Source organism: Peromyscus eremicus, chromosome 2 (assembly GCF_949786415.1).
Source record: "Peromyscus eremicus chromosome 2, PerEre_H2_v1, whole genome shotgun sequence".
NCBI classification, from domain to species: Eukaryota; Metazoa; Chordata; class Mammalia; order Rodentia; family Cricetidae; genus Peromyscus; species Peromyscus eremicus.
This window is the reverse complement of record NC_081417.1, coordinates 146,324,693-146,344,770: the sequence shown is the minus strand read 5'-3', so window position 1 is coordinate 146,344,770 and position 20,078 is coordinate 146,324,693. Positions and strand designations below refer to the sequence as shown.

At 47.2% G+C, this 20,078-nt stretch overlaps 1 protein-coding gene across 1 annotated transcript; it reads left to right on the top strand.

The window, feature by feature from the left end:
* The first annotated feature begins 223 nt into the window (after positions 1 to 223).
* On the top strand, positions 224 to 7,138 carry Ncmap (non-compact myelin associated protein). Its single transcript, XM_059256188.1, has 3 exons — positions 224 to 306; positions 3,697 to 3,781; positions 5,040 to 7,138. Exons 1-3 carry the CDS (start codon positions 231 to 233, stop codon positions 5,179 to 5,181), a joined length of 303 nt encoding a protein of 100 aa, XP_059112171.1. The 5' UTR covers positions 224 to 230; the 3' UTR covers positions 5,182 to 7,138.
* The last annotated feature ends 12,940 nt before the right edge of the window (positions 7,139 to 20,078 follow it).

Genomic DNA, 20,078 nt, shown 5'->3' with positions numbered 1-20,078 from the left:
AGGGAGGGAGGAAGAGGGAAGTAAGTGAGTTCTTTACAATTCTGGGGTACTATTTTTACATGCACACAGTTTCTAGGAATAGGCCTTATTTTTACTTGCTGCCAAAAGAAACTACATGCTTGAGGATTCTAGAATCATCCAGGCAAAGAGCAAAAGAGGCATCATATAGACGTGGTGAGACTAACCCTGGTTTTAAGCAAAATTTCTTCTTTGTTCTCAGCAGGATCAAGATGACCACAGCCACCACTTTGGGGGACGCTGTCTTCTCGCTGAACATGACCAGAGGAGAAGACTTCCTGTATAAGAGTAAGGTGGACTTGGGGGAAGGCTGCCAGGGCCAGCTTCAGGGTCAGGGTCCCACCACTTGCCAACCTAAGGCATGATTTCTTTGCCCTGGGCCTCAGTTTCCTCACCTGTAAGATGGGGACTATCAATGGGTACCCACAGGAGGCTGTTGTGAAGTCCTGGCTCCTGCAGATGTGCATGTGTACCCGACAAGCACTGTGACAAGCATTGTGACCTCGGACCTCTGCTCCTTCTCCCGACTCCTCTCCAGCAAATCCTGGTGTCTAGGGCGTGATGGAAGTGTGAATCTCTTTCAAGATATTGAAATAAGTCCCCTTGAAAAGTAACTACTTACTACTTGTGGTAGAGCACACCTTTAATTCCAATACTGGGGAGAGGCAGGAGGATCTCTGTGAGTTCAAAGGCCAGCCAGAGCTACAGAGTGAGACCCTGCTTTGGCTACCATAACAAAAGCATTAAAGAGCATCTATCACATACTACTTCGTTTGTTTGTTTGTTTTCTGAGACAGGGTTTCTCCATATAACAGTCCTGGCTGTTTTGGAACTCACTCTGTAGACCAGGCTGGCCTCAAACTCACAGAGCAAATGAATGAAGGTGCGAACAGGTCAGTTCTGGGAAGTGTTTATCAAGAACCAGGGGTTCCCGGGATAAGAAAAGTGGATGACAGCTCTTCAGAAAACCAGGCCCAGTATGTAGCTGGGTAGAGGGCTTGCCTAGCAGGCATGAAGCCCTGGGTTTGATTCCCAGCACTGGAGAAACTGGGTGTGGTGTCGCACAGATATGATCCCATCACCGGCGCTGTGGAAGCAGGAAGATTGGGAGTTCAAGGTTATCCTCAGCAAATAACAATGTTTGAGGTCAGCTTGGGCTGCATTAGACTGTACACTAGATTGCTTCTCCACGGCTGTATGTACATCACTAAAGCAACTTGGTGAGGAAAGAGTTTATTTTAGCTTACAGCTCACAGGCCATCCTCAGGGAAACCCGAGGCAGGAACCTGGAGGCAGGAACTGAAGCAGAAACCGTGGAGGCGTACTGTGTACTGACTTGCTCCCATGGCTTTCTCAGCCTGGATTCTGATACAATCCAGGACCTCCCGCATCAATCACGAACTGAGAAAATGCCCTGAGACCCAGGTCCACAGGCCAATCTGTTTGTGTCAGGTTGACACAGACTACCCGGCATATCCTGTAAAGTATGAAAAGCAGACACAATAGTTGGGTAAGGAGTGTGGGTCCCTTACAGCGGTTTCAGCCGATGTCTTGTCCACTCTGCATATGGTTCAGGTGTCCCCAGGAGTAGGTACAGTTTCTACACTGGGGCGGGGGGCAACTCCAGGCTTGGGAGCCTGCAGATGACTAGATGGAAGGCAGGATGCGCCCCTTCCATAGAGACCCAGAGGCGGTGGTTTCAGGACAGGGTCACCAGTTCCCCTTGCCCACACATGCCCCTTTGTTCTGATCCTTACTAGGATAGGTGTCCATTTAGAAGCAGCTCAATATGTCTCAAATGGTCCTGAAGGGAGCCACAGGAGGGGAATGACTGAAAGCCAGATGAGAATGATTCTGTGTTTGAGACAAGGTCTCCATAGGTAGCCCAGGCTAGGCTGGAACTTGCAATCCTCCTGATGCAGCCTCCGGAGTAGCTGGGGATACAGGCCTGTGCCATTTATTCTTTATATTAGCAAATCTTTGTAAAGGCATTAAAAAGTGCACAAATCGTAAGTGTAACATTGGGTAACTTTTCACAAAATGCACTCGTGTGTCACCAGTACTCAGGAAACAAAATCCCAATGACTCCATGGTCCTGTACCCTAAGAGCCCACCCAATACTGACATACTGATTAGTTCTATATGGTTTTGAATTGTGTGGGAATGGAAAGAGAGCCAGCCACATGTATTCTTTTTTATCTGATATTTTTTTGTTGCATGTATCAGTGTTTGCCTGCATGTGGGTAAGTGCACTGTGTGTGTAGTTCCCGTGGAGGCCAGAAGAGGGGGTTAGAATCCCAAGGACTAGAGTTACAGATGCTAGGCATGCTGGGAATGGAACCTGGGTCCTCTGCCAGAGCAGCCTGTGCTTTTAACGACTGGGCCATCTTCCTGGTCCCCTGTCTGGCTTCTTTAGCTGAACCTTGGTTTTCCATGCACAATGCTTGTCACAGTGCTTGTGGACCCGACAAGCACTGTGACAAGCATTGTGACCTCGGACCTCTGCTCTTTCTCCCAACTCCTCTCCAGCAAATCCTGGAGTCTAGGGTGTGATGGAAGTTTGAATCTATATTTTAAAAATTATCCCAAAATCACATGAATTGCATGTTATCAAAAGAGGGGAAGGAGTCTTGCTGATCTCTTGCTCAGAAGTTGAGAGCTGTGCCGGGGCTGATAAAAGGACTCAGGCAGGCATAGTGTGCCATACCCCTGCAGTTCCAGCCCTCGAGAGACAGAGGAGGAGACTCGGGAGTTCAAGGCCATCCTGGGCTACGTGGGACTCAGTTCCTTGTTGCTGTTCCAGAATATCTGAAAACAAAGCAACTTAAAGGGGGAAAAAGTTTGCGTGGGTTCAGGTCTCAGTCCTGGCGGATTGGCTCCACCGCAGTGGGCCTGAGCCAAGATAGTGTCAGGCAGAGAGGACAGGGTGAGCTGCCCACTCATGACGGCTGGGAGGCAGAGAAAGAGAACGGGAGCATGGCAAGATGACCGTCAAAGATCCCTAGTGACCTACTTCCTTCCGCCAGGCCCCTCCCTCATACAGTTTCTGTCGTCTCTCAATAATGCCATCAAAGTATAAACCCAGTGGTTTAATCTACTGATTAGTTTGAGGTCCTCGTGTTACAGTCAATGATCAGTAATTCAGCCCATCACCTGGGGACCAAACCATTAGTATGTGAGATTTGGGGGGACACTTTATATCCAAATCGTTAATGACAAGTGCCCACTGGGGGCCCTCCCGGTCTGCATGTCCACTCAAGGCTTCTCTATCTCTGCTGGCTCTTATTTTGTATTTTAATCCATTCACTTTAGTGTGTGTGTGTGTGTGTGTGTGTGTGTGTGTGTGTGTGTGTGTGCGCATGCGCGCGCGAGTTTGCTCATGTGTGTTCATGTTGGCATGAGAGTGCCATGACACATACATGGGGGTCAGAAGATACCCTCAGCATCGGTCCTGCCCTTCTATCTGGCCTGCAACAGAGTCTCTTTGTTGTTTTCTCCCATCATGCATCAGTACACACCAGGCTAGGGGCCTGCAAGCTTCTGGGGATCCTCCTGTCTCTGCCCCTGAGGCCCGTAGGAGCCCTGGGATCACCATGCACACAGACTCATGTGGTTTCCGGGAACTCATCTTTGTTCACCAAGTGCTGCTACCCACTCTCGGCTCCCGCCTCTCTGCAGGTTCTGGAGCCATCGTGGCTGCCATCGTGGTGGTGGTCATCATCATCGTCACCTTGGTTCTGACCCTGCTGAAGATGTACAACAGGTACAGGATGCCCCCAACTGCCTGCTTCCTTCCTGCACGCTCCTCCCCCATTCCTGGTGCAGAGTGTTAGCTCACCTGTCCAGGGTGCCTCTGCCCTCTTTGTCAGAGCTGAGGTTCAAACCCAACCCATCTGGTTTCAAAGGAAAATTTCCCACCATAACATGTAATAATAACAGGGGACGTGGTCCAGTGGGTAGAGCACTTGCCTAGCGTACATGAAGGCCTGAGTTTGATCCCCAGCACTGCATAAATAAGTATGGTGGCACTCAAGAGGTAAAGGCAGAAGGATCAGAAGTACAAAGTTATCCTCAGCTACATGATGAGTTCAAGGCCAGCCTGGACTATATAAAACCCCGTTTCAAAAACAACAGCACCGGGCGGTGGTGGCGCACGCCTTTAATCCCAGCACTCGGGAGGCAGAGCCAGGCGGATCTCTGTGAGTTCGAGGCCAGCCTGGGCTACCAAGTGAGTTCCAGGAAAGGCGCAAAGCTACACAGAGAAACCCTGTCTCGAAAAACCAAAAAAAAAAAAAAAAAAAACAACAGCAACAATAGTAGCATCCAGTGTTATTTTTAAAGTCTCTGGAGTGTTACCATGTGAGCCTCTCGGAAACAAGGAGGTGGCATTGAATTCCAGGTCTCCTGTCATTCTGTCCATCATTGCTGAAGCTTTGATTGACATGTGGGTGGGTACCTCTTCACCTCACACTGCTTATACTGATGCCTGAGCTGGAAATGAGGGAAAAAATTAAGGAATTAGGATCTATTGATGGATGAGATATCACAGACATCGGAAGTCATTATTGTGAGCTATTGAATCTAATGGTATATAAAATGAAGATAGGATGTACATTTTACTAGATTGTTTGAGACAGGGTCTTTCTATGTAGCCCAGGCTAGCCTTAAACTCTTGGTGTTCCTGCTTCAGTCTCAAAAGTCCTGGGGTTGTAGACACCTTAAGTCTGTTCTCTTCTCAATTACATAAGATGTTCTTAAATATTCCTAGCAAAATACTTAGCATGCATAATCATGTGGCAACCCTTGAGGCTCCACTCAGTCTTGAACGTGGCCACTGCTCTGACTCCGTTCATTTGTCAGGGGCAGAATGAAGTTTAGCAGTTCAAAGTTAAACAGAACATTCCGAAGTGAGCCAGGCAGGCTGGTGTCAAAGGCCCTTCCCTATTGGAACAGTGTAACTGAACAATGTGCCTTTCTGATGGGCCATCATCATGGAGCCCATTCCTCACTGTCTCTTACAGGAGAATGAGGACCAGGCGGGAGCTGGAGCCCAAGAGCCCGAAACCACCTGTGCCTCCTGCCCTGGACCCAAACAGCAACGGTGGCCAGCAGCCTGCGACTGTGACCTTCAACCCTGCAGACAACCAAGTGGAGACTCGGTGACCCTGCTCCGCGCCATCCCTGCCTCTGCGAAGAGCTTTTATGACCCAGAAACACACTCTTCTGGCAGCTTCACTGAGTTCTTTCTGGTTGGGCAGACTGAGGCACCTTTCATATAGCCCCTGCAGCTTGAAGCCATCCTTAACTATGTTCTGCTCTGGCCTCCCCAGCTGTGTCCGTATCCCTGCTGCCACTATACCAAAGAGCTAAGGACATTCTTTTGTCACCTGATGAGAAGCACTCTGCCGGGGATACTGGTGTGAGTCTGGTTCTTGCACCACAAATGCTACAGCTAGACAGCTAAACAAATAGACAGACAGACATCCGAGTGCTCTGGTCAGGGGTCAGGGAGTGCTAATGATAATGTCACCCAGGGTTTACCACTGGGAGCATCTTAAGCATCATGTCCACAACTTTGCAGAACAGATCCTCAATCCCATATCAGGTGCAAGGAAACTAACTTGGACTAACTAAGCACAAAACCAACTTGGTAATGACTAATCTATTCCAGGACTAGATGACCACTAGCCAGCTCATGATGGCTGGTTAGATCGCTCTTCCCCCTTAAGGGACAAAGGGTACAAGAGTCTGGACTTGGTGGCACATGCCTGTCATCTCAGCACTCAGTAGAGGCAGAACATTGTGATTACAAGGCCAGCTTTGGCTGCACATGGAGATATTTAACTAAAAAAAAAATACAGAATAAACAGTGTTCTCCAAAAAATTCTACTTCATTAGTAGTCAGGAGAAGATGTCCCAAGAAGCAGAGGCTATCTCTAGGGTGAGGAGCAGAGGCTAGCTCTAGGGTGAGGAGCAGAGGCTAGCTCTAGGATGAGACATTGTTACAGTGCCCATGCTTGGGTTGTGTGGTAGCTGCTCAAGAGACCCTTCCTTCTGCCCCAGGTGGACTACCCCCACTCCTCATTTTCTGGCCTCCTTTTATTTGGATGCTAAGCTCCCTTGAGAGTCCTCTTGCCTCTGGGACAAGTCTTTTGAGGCACAATAAACTCTGCATTTCCTGTGTCCTTCCTGGTCACCTTGCAGAGACAGTGAACGCACACAGAGACAACCGATCCTCAGTGCCAGCTGACCTCTGAGCCCTGGGCCGGAAGATGGTCCACTAGCAGGGACAAACATTTGGAATTAAGATTTACATCCAAGCTGTACTCTCTTACTGACCTTGAAAAGGTGATTCCGGGGCTCATGCGATGACTCAGTGGGTACATGTAACCAAGTCTGACAACCTAAGTTCCATCCTCAGGACCCACACGGCGGAGAAGAGAGCAGGTTCCTGTAACTTACCCTATCCTGTCTACATGTGTGTTGTGGTGCACCACAAACACAATAAACAAATTAAATATAAGTCAAACAAATTTGAAAAGAAAAGGTTCCTGGGGGACCTAGGAAGACGGCTGAGTGGCCAAGAGGGCTTGCTGTACAACCTGAGTTCAAAGCCCCAGAACTCACCTAAAAAGCTATGAGTGGTGAGACACACCTCTAACCCCAGCCCTGGGAAGAGGTAGAGATGGAGGGATCATTGTGGCTTGCTCACCGCCAGCCTTGCTTCAGGATCAGTGAAAAAGTCTGTGGCAAAGGAGTAAGACAGAGGACAATAGAGCAGGCCACTCGATGTCCTTCTCTGGTCCAGGTATGCTCACAGGGGAGCGTATGTCACACACATAACACACACAAACACACACAAAGGTTTTTTTGAGACAAGGTCTCTCTACATAGCCCTGACTGGCCTGGAACTCATTATGTAGAGCAGGCTGGCTTTGAATCCACAGAGATCCTCCTGTCTCTGCCTCCTGAGTGCTGGGATTAAAGGTATGCACCAACCACACCTGGTTAAAGATATTTAAGTGATTCAGGCCTGGCATGGTGACTCCCAATTATAATCCCAGCATTTGAAGGGGGATAGAGACATAGGAGCTCCAATCAAGAGTTTAAGGTCATCCTTGGCTACACAGAAAAATGTGGCTCACCCAAGGCTGCAAGAAATCATCTCTCTTGGGCCGGGCGGTGGTGGCGCATGCCTTTAATCCCAGCACTCGGGAGGCAGAGGCAGGCGGATCTCTGTGAGTTCGAGGCCAGCCTGGGCTACCAAGTGAGTCCCAGGAAAGGCGCAAAGCTACACAGAGAAACCCTGTCTCGAAAAAAAAAAAAAAAAAAAAAGAAATCATCTCTCAAACAAACAAACAAACAAACAAACGAACGAACAAAAAAGCCTCCTTTGAGTATAGCTGTAGAAAAATACTAAGAAATTCCCATCACTCCTCAGCCAGCCATCTTTCTATCCTTCTGCATCTAAATACCCATCAAGCCCCAGGCAATACCCAGTGAGATGGGTATTATCTCATAGAATTCCATTCCCTCCATGAGCCTAGGAGGTCATCGTTTTTTCCACTCTCAGATGAGAATTTCCAATTCACAAAGCATAAGAACCTGCCAGAGTCACGTGGCTGGTGCGGTAGAGACGGGGCTCAAGGTAAGCTAGGTTTAACCTTGACAGGAGCCTTCTCTCCATTCTGTCCTCTTCTGCCCACCCGTCCCCAAAGATGTCAGCTCCTCTGGCAATGGATGGAGAGAGCAGAGCAGTCTTGTCCATGTCCTGTGTGGCGGACAGGGGTCTGGCTTCCAAGCTGAAAGTGTGGGCAAAGCCACTCTGGTGGGCTCTTGTGGGCTCTCATGAACCCTCTCTAACTCACCCGGGCTCTTGAGGGTCCCGCTTCACCTGCTTCCTGCTTAGGCCTGGTGCAAGCACTAGCATATAATGCTTCTCTGTCCATTTTCTGCTTTAAAAACAAAACAAAACCCTTATGCTGTTGGAGACACAGCTCCTCCAGGCCCTTCCCTCCATCCCCAGTACTTGGGGGGAAAAATCAGCCTGAATGTCCAGCCTGAAAACTAACCACTCCCGCCCACAGGAAGCTCTTCTTTTGCTAAGTTATGCTTGGGAAGGAAGGAGGAAAGAGGTGGACAGAATGTGGAGGGTGGGAGCAAGCAAGGCAATTTATGGTTTTGCTTTTTAATAATGAAGATAACCCAGTAAGGCTCCCATAGTGGCTCCTCAGTACAGGAAGACAGGGCCCCTGACTTCAGCTGGGGATGGTGCCGTCCCATTTGTTTCCTGTTCTGAGAGGTACCTCTCTCACCTAGGTGGGTTCTCCTCAAGTGGCCATGGAATCGATGAAAGATAGTAAATCCCTAAGTTTTCAAATAAAGAGGTTTAAACCAAGCATGTGTTGTTCATTTCTATTATGTGCAGTGTTAACAAACGCCTTTTCTAAAAACTCCCTTTCAAACTAGGTGTGGTGTCTCATGCGTATAGTTCCAGAACTAGGAGTCTGATACAGTAGGTTCATCACAAGTTCGAGGCTAGCCTGGGCTACATAGTGAGCTCTGGGAAAGAGTGAGTGGCCACCACCAGATCTTTCAAGAGTTAGGAAACTTGTTGAGTTGTTCAAGTGTGAGAATATGAATTTTTGTCACCTGAAGCTAAACACCAAAGGCTCCCAGTGGAAGGAACCACTGGGGTTGTAGGAGGTATCAGTATGAACTTCAAGTCACCAGAGGTGATGTTTACCATAAACTATGTCCCCATCATGTACCAGACACACCACTGACCATGTGGACCCAACAGCGCCTTTGATCTTCTCTGGTTCCCATGTGAACTTGACATGTAGTACATACCTGTAATTCCAGCACTTGGGAAGCTGAGGCAAGAGGATTACAAGTTGTTGGCTGAGGATGTAGCTTACTAGGCAGAGTGCTTGTCTAGTATGTGTGAAGTCTAGGGTTTTATCCCCCAGCATGGTACGAAACCTGGTGTAGTGGTGCAACGTGTAACCCCAGCATTTTGGAGGTGGTGGCAGGTGCTTGAGAAGTTTATCTTCAATAGCAAGTTTGGGGCCAGCCTAAGATACACAAGATTCTGTGTCAACGACACCAAATAATAACAACATTAAGTTAAATAACTCTGGTTCCTCTGAAGCCTTCCCAGCAGGCTGTTTTGAGACTCTGGAGTTTTCAGTCATCTGCTGTGTGTGCGGTGAGCTTTCACTGGGGCTTTTATTTGTATCCCTGATAACTAATGGGGCATTCCCTGATTTGTTTAAGGCCACTTGACTATCACTATAAATTCAAACATTCTTTTATTCAGTTCTTCCTCTTTCAATGTTGATTTGAAAGAGTTTTACAGAAAAAAAAAGTCATCTGCCATCCCGTGGCTTGTCTTTGAAAACAAAGTGACTTGGGCTGAAGAGATGGCTCAGAGGTTAAGAGCACCGACTGCTCTTCCAGAGGTCCTGAGTTCAATTCCCAGCACCCACATGGTGGCTCACAACCATCTGTAATGAGATGTGGTGCCCTCTTCTGGTCTGCAGTCATACATGCTGTATACAGAATAAATAAATCTTAAAAAAAAAAAAAAAAAAGTAACTCTTAAAAAAAGAAACCAAAGTAACTCTAAATGCAATCAAGTTAAATGCGATCAAGTTGACATTGAAGACCTAGCGGTGAGCCTGTTGAGGTCAGAGGACAACTTGCAGAGGAAAACCTTCGGAGGCAGTTCCGCTGACGACTGATTTCATATGCTAAACCAACCTTACATTAGATAAACGAAATCCAGCTGGGCACAATGGGAAGCACCTGTCATCCCAGCATTCAGGAGTCAGGGGGAGAAGGACTGCCACAAGCTGAGGCCAAGCTGAGGTGCAGAGGAAGACCTTGCTTCAGATAAAATCATCATTGTCGTCATCCCGCTTAGTTACGGCCGAAAATTTCTTTTGTATGTTGATTCTGGAAACAAAAGTCTGACGTCTTCGTGGATTATTATAAAAGTCGAGACTGACCCCCGATACAGTGAAGATTTCTTTCTCTTTTCTCTCTGTGTCTGTGGATACACACACCTGTGCACAAGCTGCTCACTCACGAAGGTATCGTGGAGACCAGAGGCTGGTGATGCTCTCTGTCCTCTTCCTTTGAGGCAGGATCTCACTGAGTCTAGAGCTCATCATTCCTTTGGCTGTGCTGGTGGCCCATAAGCCCAGGAGACCCTGTTGTCTCCGTCTTCCTCCAGTGCTGACGTTACAAGGGTGAGAAGCCATGCGCAGCTTTTTATACTGGCGCTTCGGATCCGAACTCAGGACCACATGCTTGCATCACAAATACATTTTATCCACTGAGCCATCTTCCCAGTATGGTGATATTTTAATTGTACTGAAATGTGATTTTATTTGTATGTTAATAAATAAAGTTGCCTGGGGGTCAGAGCTAATAGCAAGCCATAGCAGAAACAGGGCAGTGGTGGTGCACGCCTTTAATCCCAGCTCTTGGGAGGCAGAGCTAGGCGGATCTCTGTGTGTTCAAGCATGGAGACACACGCCTTTAATCTCAATACCAACCATAGAAGACCTGGAGGTCTGTACAGACAGGCAGTGACGAGGAGGTCATGTGGTTGGGTTTATAACCAATGAGAAGGCAGAACAGAAAGTCTCTAAAAAAGACAAACTGACAGGAAGTAGGTCTCTTGCTGAAGAGGACAACAGCAACAGTGAAGGGTAAGGTTTTTAGCTCTGACCTCTTGGGCTTTCATCTCTGCATTGGCTCTGTGTTTCTTATTTAACAAGACCGTTCATCTACACCCCAGCCTTTTTTTTTTTTTTAAGGTTTAAAACAATGCAGCTGAGGATAACTGAATTTCAGATCCTCCTGTCTCTACCTCCAAGTGCTTGGCTTACAGGCCCGCACACCTGCAGCACCACACTGAGTTTCTGTGCAGTAAATCCAGGGCCCCACCCTACTGAGCCACATCCCCAGCCTGTCCTGTATTTTCTTCCAAAGGTCGTATTATCGACTCTGGGGTGTGTTCGTGCGTGTGTGGGTGTGGGGGTGTGTTCTCATTCTCCATACAGGAAATATCTAGTTAGCCCAGCACCACTTGCTCTTCCCTGCTTTACTGTGGCATCACCCTCTCAGGAATGGACAGACGGCGTTTGTAAGTTAGAGAGACATTGAGTTGATCAGAATTACAGTTGATCAGAATTACGGCAAAGACAGCAGAAAGGAAAGCAGAGCCAGGCCTGGGAGCTGAAGGCCACCAGGTCACGTGCTGCTTCTCACTTTCTTGCCCAGTTTCCTGCATGCAAGTCAACATCAGGGGAAAACAGACATGGCCTGGAGCCCGCCAGAACTCACCTCTCATGGTGGAGCCAGACAACTTACCACTGCACAGAACAAATCTTTGTACAGTGGGAGGTCCTTTGAGGTACTGTCTGAAGATCTTGCTGGAGCATCCAGCACAGCCTGGAAGCACGTGGACAAGTCGGGGATCTCATGAAAGGCACCCCAGGGGAAATAACAACGAGATGAAGAGTGAAAGACAGTCAAAGAGTGGGGCCTGGGAAGAAAAGGAGGAGAGGAAGGGAGAAAGAAGGAAGCCACACAGGTTAGAGACACTTCCACTGAGCAAACATCCAGAGGAGATAGAGGAGGGAGGCTCCCGTGGGGAGGACCATCAGTGGTTCGTTATTTTAAAGGCAACAGAAAATCCTTGAGCACAGGGATGGCGGGGCTGCTCAGGGGGTAAAGACACTTGCTATCAGACCTAATGACCTAGGTTCAATCCCCAGAACCCATATGTGGAAGACAAGAACTGACCCCTGAAGATATCCGCTGATCTCGACCCGCAGGCCATGGCATACATGCACACACAAAATGTAACAAAAAGTTTTAAGGAAAGACAATGCTGGGCTGGAGAGAGGCCTCAGTGGTTCAGAACTCCCAGAGCTCTTCCCGAGGACCTGAATTGGAGTCCCAGCACCCATGTCAGGTGGCTCGTAACCGCCAGTAACCCCAGTTTCAGGGGACCTGATGTCTCTGGCATTGAGGACATGGGGACACACACGGGGAGGCTAATTAGCAGTAAAGTAAAATCTTAAATAAACAAAAGTGCTTGACCAGGGACAACAGACAGCTATCTAGATCAGAGCTGTGAGTCCTGCCACAATGTGCAGAATGGGCGAGCGTGGGCGAGCCTGGGGCGAGGCGAACAAGAGAGAGTCTATTGCAAGACATAGCAGGCGCGTCTGTGTGTGTTTTCGTTTTTAAAAGCCTGTTCTAAGTAGCCCTCAAATTGTCCTGGCTTTCCTTTTCTTTCTTTTTTAAGTAGTTATTTGTGGGTGTATAGCAACCCAACAAAAATGTCTCCAGGAGTCGTCTGAAGCCCACTGGGTAGGAGCACACAGCAGGGGCATTGTCTGCCTCTGTGGCCCTTTGTCCTGGAACGCCCGGTCCCTCCACAGCAGTGTTGTGGCAAAGAAGCAAACTGCCCCCGCTTGCAGATGCTGCCGTCCCAGAGGTCAGTGGTCCAGCACGTCTGTGAGACACAGGTGGAGACAGGCTGACCTTCAGGTATCTGCTAGGACACCCTCTTTGTATCAGCACAGGTATCAGCGTCAATCTTCTGATGAATAAAATTCACCTGGACTCCTTGGTCCTTTGTGTCACTTGGGATGGGGGTCTCTCTCTATAACCCAGGGGGGCTTACACTCACTGTGTTGCCTGGATTGGCCTCAAACTCTCCATCATCTTGCCTCAAGTCGGTGGGATGACAGGCATGTTTCACTAGAATTAGATTCATCCTGATGCTCTTCCACAATGCTGCCCTCCACCTTAAGTGACCTCACAGAAGCAGACTAGCATTTAACCAGCTTCCCTGTAGCTGCCCAGTTCTTCCCTTGGAAGCACATTGGGAGTAAAGGGGATTTTTTTTAAATTCCACGGAGGTAGGAGTATCTACAACCTGATGTGGAATCAGTGTTGTGGTTTGAGTGTGAAATGTCTGCCCCGGGTTCCTGGGTTTGAACACTTGGTTGTGGAACCTTCCCAAGGTAAAGAACTTCACTGGAGGAAGTAAATGGCTGGGCCTGGTCCCACTTCCTGTTCTCTGCTTCCTGCTTCCACCACTATGTTTTCTGAACCATGATGGATTGCATCCATCCAATTCCCCAGAACTGTGAGCCAAAATAAGTCCTTTTTCCCTCAAGTTGTCTTTCTGGACAACTTTGTTCTCAATACCAAACGTCAAAAAGGTCGTGCCTGTTCCATGTGCTGTACCTTTATGCCTGTCCCTAGCCCAGAGGGCACCAGCATGCTCTTCAGCTCACAACACACCGTCCTCTTGGACCCAGAGAGCACCGCTCACCACTCTTGCCTCGTAATCTTTCCACTTCATCCTGAGCCATCAGTCCTGTTCTCCTTCCCTGCTTTAGAGTGTTCCTCTAACTTATTTAACGTGACTCTTGGCCAACACGCTCACAGCCACGTGTGACAGTGCACCCCTGTCAGCTTTGAACTTGGAACACAGAGGCACCGGAGGACACAGAGCTTAAGGCCAGCCTAGGCTGCATATGGAGCTTGAGGCCGGCTTGGGCCACATGAGACCTGGTCTTAAAAACCAAAAAGAGGCCACTCTCCTTTCAGAAGCCCATGCCCACAGTCTCAGGTGTGTCTCACTTCCTTCCTAGGTGTCTTTCTTTCTTTCTTTCTTTCTTTCTTTCTTTCTTTTTTTTTTTTCTTTCATTTTTCGAGACAGGGTTTCTCTGTGAAACAGTCCTGGATGTCCTGGATCTCACTCTGTAGACCAGGTTGACCTCAAACTAACAGAGATCCACCTGCCTCTGCCTCCCGAGAACTGCCATTAAAGGCATTCATCACTTCTTGGCTCCAACACTGCTTTTTAAATCATCAAGCAAACAAGCTAGGCACAGTGATGCACAGCCATAGTCCCAGCAGCAAATCCTTCTCACCAGGTCCACACCATCCTCCATCCCCATCTCACTGGTCATAGCCCACCACAACCTACTAGTGAAACACCCCACTTGTCCTACAAGGTGGTGCCTTGTCTTGGAAGGGATGTAGTTCTAGATGAGTGATGGTGGCTCACGCCTTTAATCCCAGTACTTGGGAGGCACAGGCAGGCGGATCTTTGTGAGTTCAAGGCCAGCCAGGACTGTTACACAGAGAAACCCTGTCTCTGAAGAGGCCTAACTTAACATTAGTGCAGCCATGACAGGCTGCAGACCAACAAACTAGAACTAGGCCTCAACATTACAATCACCAGGAAAAGCCACACTGTACCCCGTGGGGGACCAATCAGAATTGAGCAAATACTAGACACTCGAGAATATTAGCTTACATCACTTGCAGCAACGCCAGTACCAATCCCTGTTTGACAAGACTTCTGCTGCCCCACTCCTGCCCAATGAGGAGTTCAACCCCCATCTGAATCCGGTGTCCCCCTCCCCCCAATCCTTACTCCTTAAAAACCCTGCTTCAACTGAGCTTGATGCTCTCCCTGATCCAACTGCTGTGTCGGAGCAGACAGACAGCCCAAACTTGAGCTTGCAATAAAGGCTCTTTGCTTTTGCATATGAACTTCGACTCCTGGTGGTCTCTGGGGGGCTTATGATTCAGGCATAACAGTCTCAAAAAAACAACAAGAAACAAAAAACAAAGATGTAGTTCTTTTGCCTTCCGGCTTCCAATCAGATGTCATTCTTATCATTAGTCCCCTGTTGAAGTGCACCTATTTTTTTATGGCTGCTTTTCACATTTTATCTTTTAAAAAAAAAAACAATTTTATGTGTGTATGTGTTTGCTTGCATGTATGTTTGTGCACCATGTGCATGCCTGGTGCCCATGGAAGCCAGAAGAAGCCATCAGATCCCCTGAAAGTGGAGTTACAGATGGTTGTGAGCAGCCATGTGGATGTTGAGAACTGAACTTGGGTTCTCTGTAAGAGCAGTAAGTGTTCTTCACTACTGAGCTGTACACCAGTCCCTCATATTTTCTTTTTATCTCTGGTTTTCCACAGTGTGTCAACGCTATACCTCAGGGTGGTTTTCTTTTTATTTACCATCCCAAAAGTTTGTTACATGGCATAGATTTTTTAAAAAAATATTTATTTATTTCATGTGTATGAGTGCTTGTCTTATATGAAAGTGCTCCAGGGCTGGAGAGACGGCTCAGTGAGTAGGAGCACTGGCTGGTCTTGTAGAGGACCCGGGTTCAGTTCTCAGCACCCATACAGGGGCTCACAGCTGCCTGTAACTCCTGTTCCAAGAGATCTGATGGCCTCTTCCGACCACCGTGACCAGGTACACGTATGGGAAACAGACTTACATGCAGGCGAAGCATTCATAAGACAAAAATAAATATATATGTAAATTTCTAAATAAATAAATAAAACAAAAACCTTCCAAAAAGAAAGAAAATGTACACATGTGTACAGTGTCCAAGGAAGCCAGAAAAGGGTGACATATTCCCTGACACTGGAGTTGCAGATGGTTGTGAACCACAATGTGGGTGCTGGGAACCGAACACAGGTCCTCTGCAAGAGCAATAAATAAGTGCTTTTACCTTCTGAACCATCTCTCCAGACTCTTTCATAGATCTTTGAGTGTATTTTTAAATAAAAATTTAGAAATATTCTGGATAGTGCTTCTTTAAAAACATTTTCCTTTTTATCTCTAGGGCTCTAAATCAATACTAACACCACCCAAGACCAAGCCTTCATGAAAGTGAGATGATCTGACAGTAATTTAACTGTCGTCTAAAATAAAAATCAAAATTTTTCCAAGGAAAATAAGACGCTTTAGCCTTTACTACCTGCTTTTTCTACTATGTTCAGTATAGAATACAGATGAAAGATGTTCAGCAAAATAATAAACAGTGATGGTTCCAGGATGGCCAGAGCTATACAGAGAAACCCTATCTCGAAAAAACAAAAAAAAAAATAAAAATAAAAAAATAACAAGAACAGTTAATTATAACCTGTAATGAAGAGAAAGACCAGCCAGCAGAAAGAGATCCACAGATGCTGCAGGCATTGGAGTCAGCAGACAAAGAATCTAAATAGCAATAATAATGATATTGAAGAGTCTACAGGAAGACTGGGCTTGCAGCAACATGCCTGGAATTCTAGCACTTGTAGGTAGGAGACAGGATGGTAGGAAATAGGAGGTCAGCCTGAACCACAGACTGAGATCCTCTCTCAAGGAAAAAAAAAAGTGAGGAGGGCCTGGAGAGATGGTTCAGTGGTTAAAAGTGCTTGCTGCTCTTTTAGAGGCATGGAGCTTAATTCCCAGTACTGATGTAAGCCAGCTCACAACCACCTTTGACAACAGCTCCTGAGATCTCATTCCCTCTCCTGGCCTCTGCAGGCCAGCTATATGTTCATTCACTATGTAAGGCTGACTATAAATGAATATTTTTTTAAGAAGGGGGGGCTAGAGAGATAGTTAAACAGTTAAGAACATTGACTGCTCTTCCAGACAACCTGGGTTTGATTCCCAGTATCCACATGGCAGTTCACACCCATTTGTAGCTCCAGTTCCAGGGGATTTAATACCCTCTTGCCAGGCATGGTGGTGTATACCTTTAGTCCCATTTAATCCCAGCACTGGAGACAGAGGCAGGCAGATCTCTGACTTTGAGGGTAGCCTGGTCTACCAAGTGAGTTTCAGGACAGCCAGGGCTACACAGAATCCTGTCTTGAAAAACCAAAACTATATATAATGTGTATGTGTGTTTTGTCTACATGTGTACCTTGTACCTGTAGAGTCCAGAGGAGGACATGGGATCTTCTAGAATTGGAGTTACAGACAGCTATGATCCATTCTGTGGTTGGGAATCACACCTGGGTCTTCTGGAAGAGCAACCACTGCTCCTTTTTTTTTGGGGGGGGGTGTTATTCGGAGACAGGGTTTCACTGTGTAACAGCATTGACAAAAGAGATAGAGCAGAGTTTCAAGCACAGTAGCTCATATCGAAATGAGCGCAGAGAGGATGTGAGTCGCTGCCAGTTTACAGCCCTCACTGCAGGCAAGGTGAGAGCCACAGCTGGAGAAAACTTCCTCAGGCCTTCTTTTCTTCTTGTCAGTGGTGAGGGAACAAAGACACTCCCAGCAGCTTGAGGAGGTTCCCTAATCTTTTAGGGTCTATCGCAGTCAAACCAGGATTTGTGGCTTGGAGGCATAAAAGGATTTTAGGCCTAGCCAGTTTGGAGCAGAGTTGGAGAATGTGTTAAAGACATTTTAATACAGACTCTGAAAGTAGAGGCTTAGGAGAGAGAAAGGAGCTTAGAAAACATTACATACCCAAGTGTGGGTGTGGGCTTTTCCAGGGAGAATTGCAATTAAGCATATTTTAGCATTAGCCATTATATCTATACTGGTTAGTTGTTTTGTCAACTTGACACAAGCTAGAGTCATCCAGGAAGAACCACCTCAACTGAGAGAATGTCTCCATCACATTGGCCAGTAGGCAAGTCCATGGGGCAGTTTCTTTATTAATGGTGGATGTGGGAGGGTCCAGCCCATCGTGGGTGTACCTGGGGCTGGTCGTCCTGTGTTGAATAAGAAAGTAGTCAGGAGGAGCAAGCAAGTAGGCAGTATTCCGAACAGCCTTGCGGCAGTTCCTGCCTCCGGGTTCCTGCCTTGAGTTCCTGCTCTGACTTCCCTTCTTGATGTACTACAACTGTAAGCTGAAATAAACCCTTTCCTTCCCAAGCAGCTTTTGGGCATGGTGTTTTATCTCAGCAGCAGAAAGCTAAGATGATACCATCTTTTGTGGCTCTCGATGCTATGTATCAAAAGGTTACTAAGAAACTTTTTCCCCTTTTCACTTTCTTTTGGTAAGTGAGATTAAAGTAGCTCTGAAGATGCCTTGGATGAAACTAAAGTCTGAGAAGGTGAAACCAGGGGCCACCATGTTCACACACAAGGTTTGTCCATGTCCTTCCCTGTAAAGGGTGTGTTTCTGGTGAGATTCCTAGGACACAGCAGGGTCATCACTGGGAGGGGAAGAGCCTGGAACCCTCGTTAGTTGGGCTATGCTTCTTGCTGGCAGCCGGTGAGTGGCTTCAACCAGTATCCCTTCCTGTGTCCCGTCACTTCCTCTGCCTTCCTGTTCTGCCTACTCTCACAGAGGTTTGTCCTAACTAGAAGGCTGGTGTGCTCCCTAGGGTAAGATCTGTCTGTCATTCCTCCTCCAATTGTTTGTCTAAAACTTAGATGAATGTTAGGTCTTGTATAATATTAGAGGGACCAGCCTTAATATTATACATCCCAGGGGCTCAGGAGAGAGAACTACTAATGGTGAGGACTATTTTCAGGAAATAGAATCTCAGCACACCGAGTTCTATCGTCCACCTGCTTTAATTCCTCTGGCATAACATCCTTTATACACAGCTTCAGTTCTGTTCTCATGTCTAGCTCCTTTCTTGCTTGATTTTTCTCTATACTTATCTATTGCTCCCTCTTAAGTTCTATCTTAATTCTCTCGTCTTAATTCTGCCTCATCTAGGTCCTTTTCAGCTTGTTCTTACCCAGCTAGTACTTCCTCATTTGGCTCTTCCTCATCTTCTATCTCGTTCCTCTGGTACTCTCTTCTAGCCCTTCAATCTAGTTCTTCCCCATCTCAGTTTGTTCCTCTCAAGTTCTTATCCATCTAGTTCTTCCATTCTCTTTTCTCTTCTCTGTACCATGCCCTGGAAGTCCCGGTATATAAAGGGAGGGTCCGAGCTAAATTGTGTAAAGCTATTACTTAATGTCCACCTCTTCTAGGCAGTGTCTCCTTGTGGAATTTACCTTAGGTCTCCTTGCCTGTGGGGCTGCTATCATTGTTAGTCCTCGTAAGTTGGGTACCCCCTGGGTGGTGTCTCCTTGTGGAATTTAAGTCAGGAGACTTGCAGGTGGGCTGTTATCATTGTTATCCTCGGAAGTTGGGCGCCCACCTGGGTGGTGTTTCCTGTAGCTCTTGAAAGTGGCTAAGGGAAATATCTGATTCCAGAGAAAGCCTTTCCTGAGGCAATTCTCCAAATACCTGGAATGTGTATGTCCAGAGAGTGATCAGTCCACACTGTCAGCCCTTCTTAGGGGAAAGTCAACTGGGAAAACTATGAAGGCACACGTGATTTTCATAACAGAAGACAGCTGATATATAACAAGCCAAGTAACACCAAAAACTCCTTGGGATTTGGCTTCCTCTGGAGGAATTCCCTGATTCCTACAGGTAGTGACTTTGCCATAACCACCTGAGTTCTTATGATATATATTCCTGCGGCCCGCAGCAGTTAGGCCTTTGAAAGCCCATGGACCAGATCCTGAAATTGACTTCTGCTTCTATGCTGGCTGTGGGGCAACTCACTTCTGCTGGGTCCCCACCTCATTCATCTGTGAAGTGGGTATAGAGCCCAAAGCCTGCTAGGTCTGCCACAACAGTACCAGAGCCCAGAAGGCTCAAACAACAGACCAGCAGTCATCCCAGAGTAGGGCCCACCTAATGACCTCACTGTAACTTAATTACCTCTTTAAAGCCCAGTCTCCAAATAGGGTAAGGTCCTGCTAGTTCGGAGGCTTTACATATGAAGGGGAGGGGCATCAATTCAGCATATAACAACCCTGTTATTACTGTGACAAAATTAGTTATTTATTCATGTATTTGCCTACTATTGTTTTTGTTTTTGTTTTTCAAGACAGGGTTTCTCTGTGTAGCTTTGCACCTTTCCTGGAACTCACTTGGTAGCCCAGGCTGGCCTCGAACTCACAGAGATCCACCTGGCTCTGCCTCCCGAGTGCTGGGATTAAAGGCATGTGCCACCACCGCCGGCATTGCCTACTTATTTTTAATTACTTTTAGTTATGGGTATGTCTGTGTATGGGTATGTGCACATGAGTGTCCACAGAGGACAGAGGCATGGGATACCCCTGAGTTGGAGTTAGAAGCAGTTGTGAGCTGCCCAAAATGGGTCCTAAGAACCAAGCTTGGTTGGATCCTCTGGAAGAGCACTTCATGCTCTTAATCACTGAGGCATCGCTCTAGGCCCTATTTATTTT

Coding starts and splice junctions, on each gene's coding strand:
- Ncmap (XM_059256188.1), top strand. CDS start 231: ATGACCACAGCCACCACTTTGGGGGACGCTGTCTTCTCGCTGAACATG. Junction 307..3,696: donor AGAAGACTTCCTGTATAAGA/GTAAGGTGGACT, acceptor GCCTCTCTGCAG/GTTCTGGAGCCATCGTGGCT. Junction 3,782..5,039: donor CTGCTGAAGATGTACAACAG/GTACAGGATGCC, acceptor TGTCTCTTACAG/GAGAATGAGGACCAGGCGGG.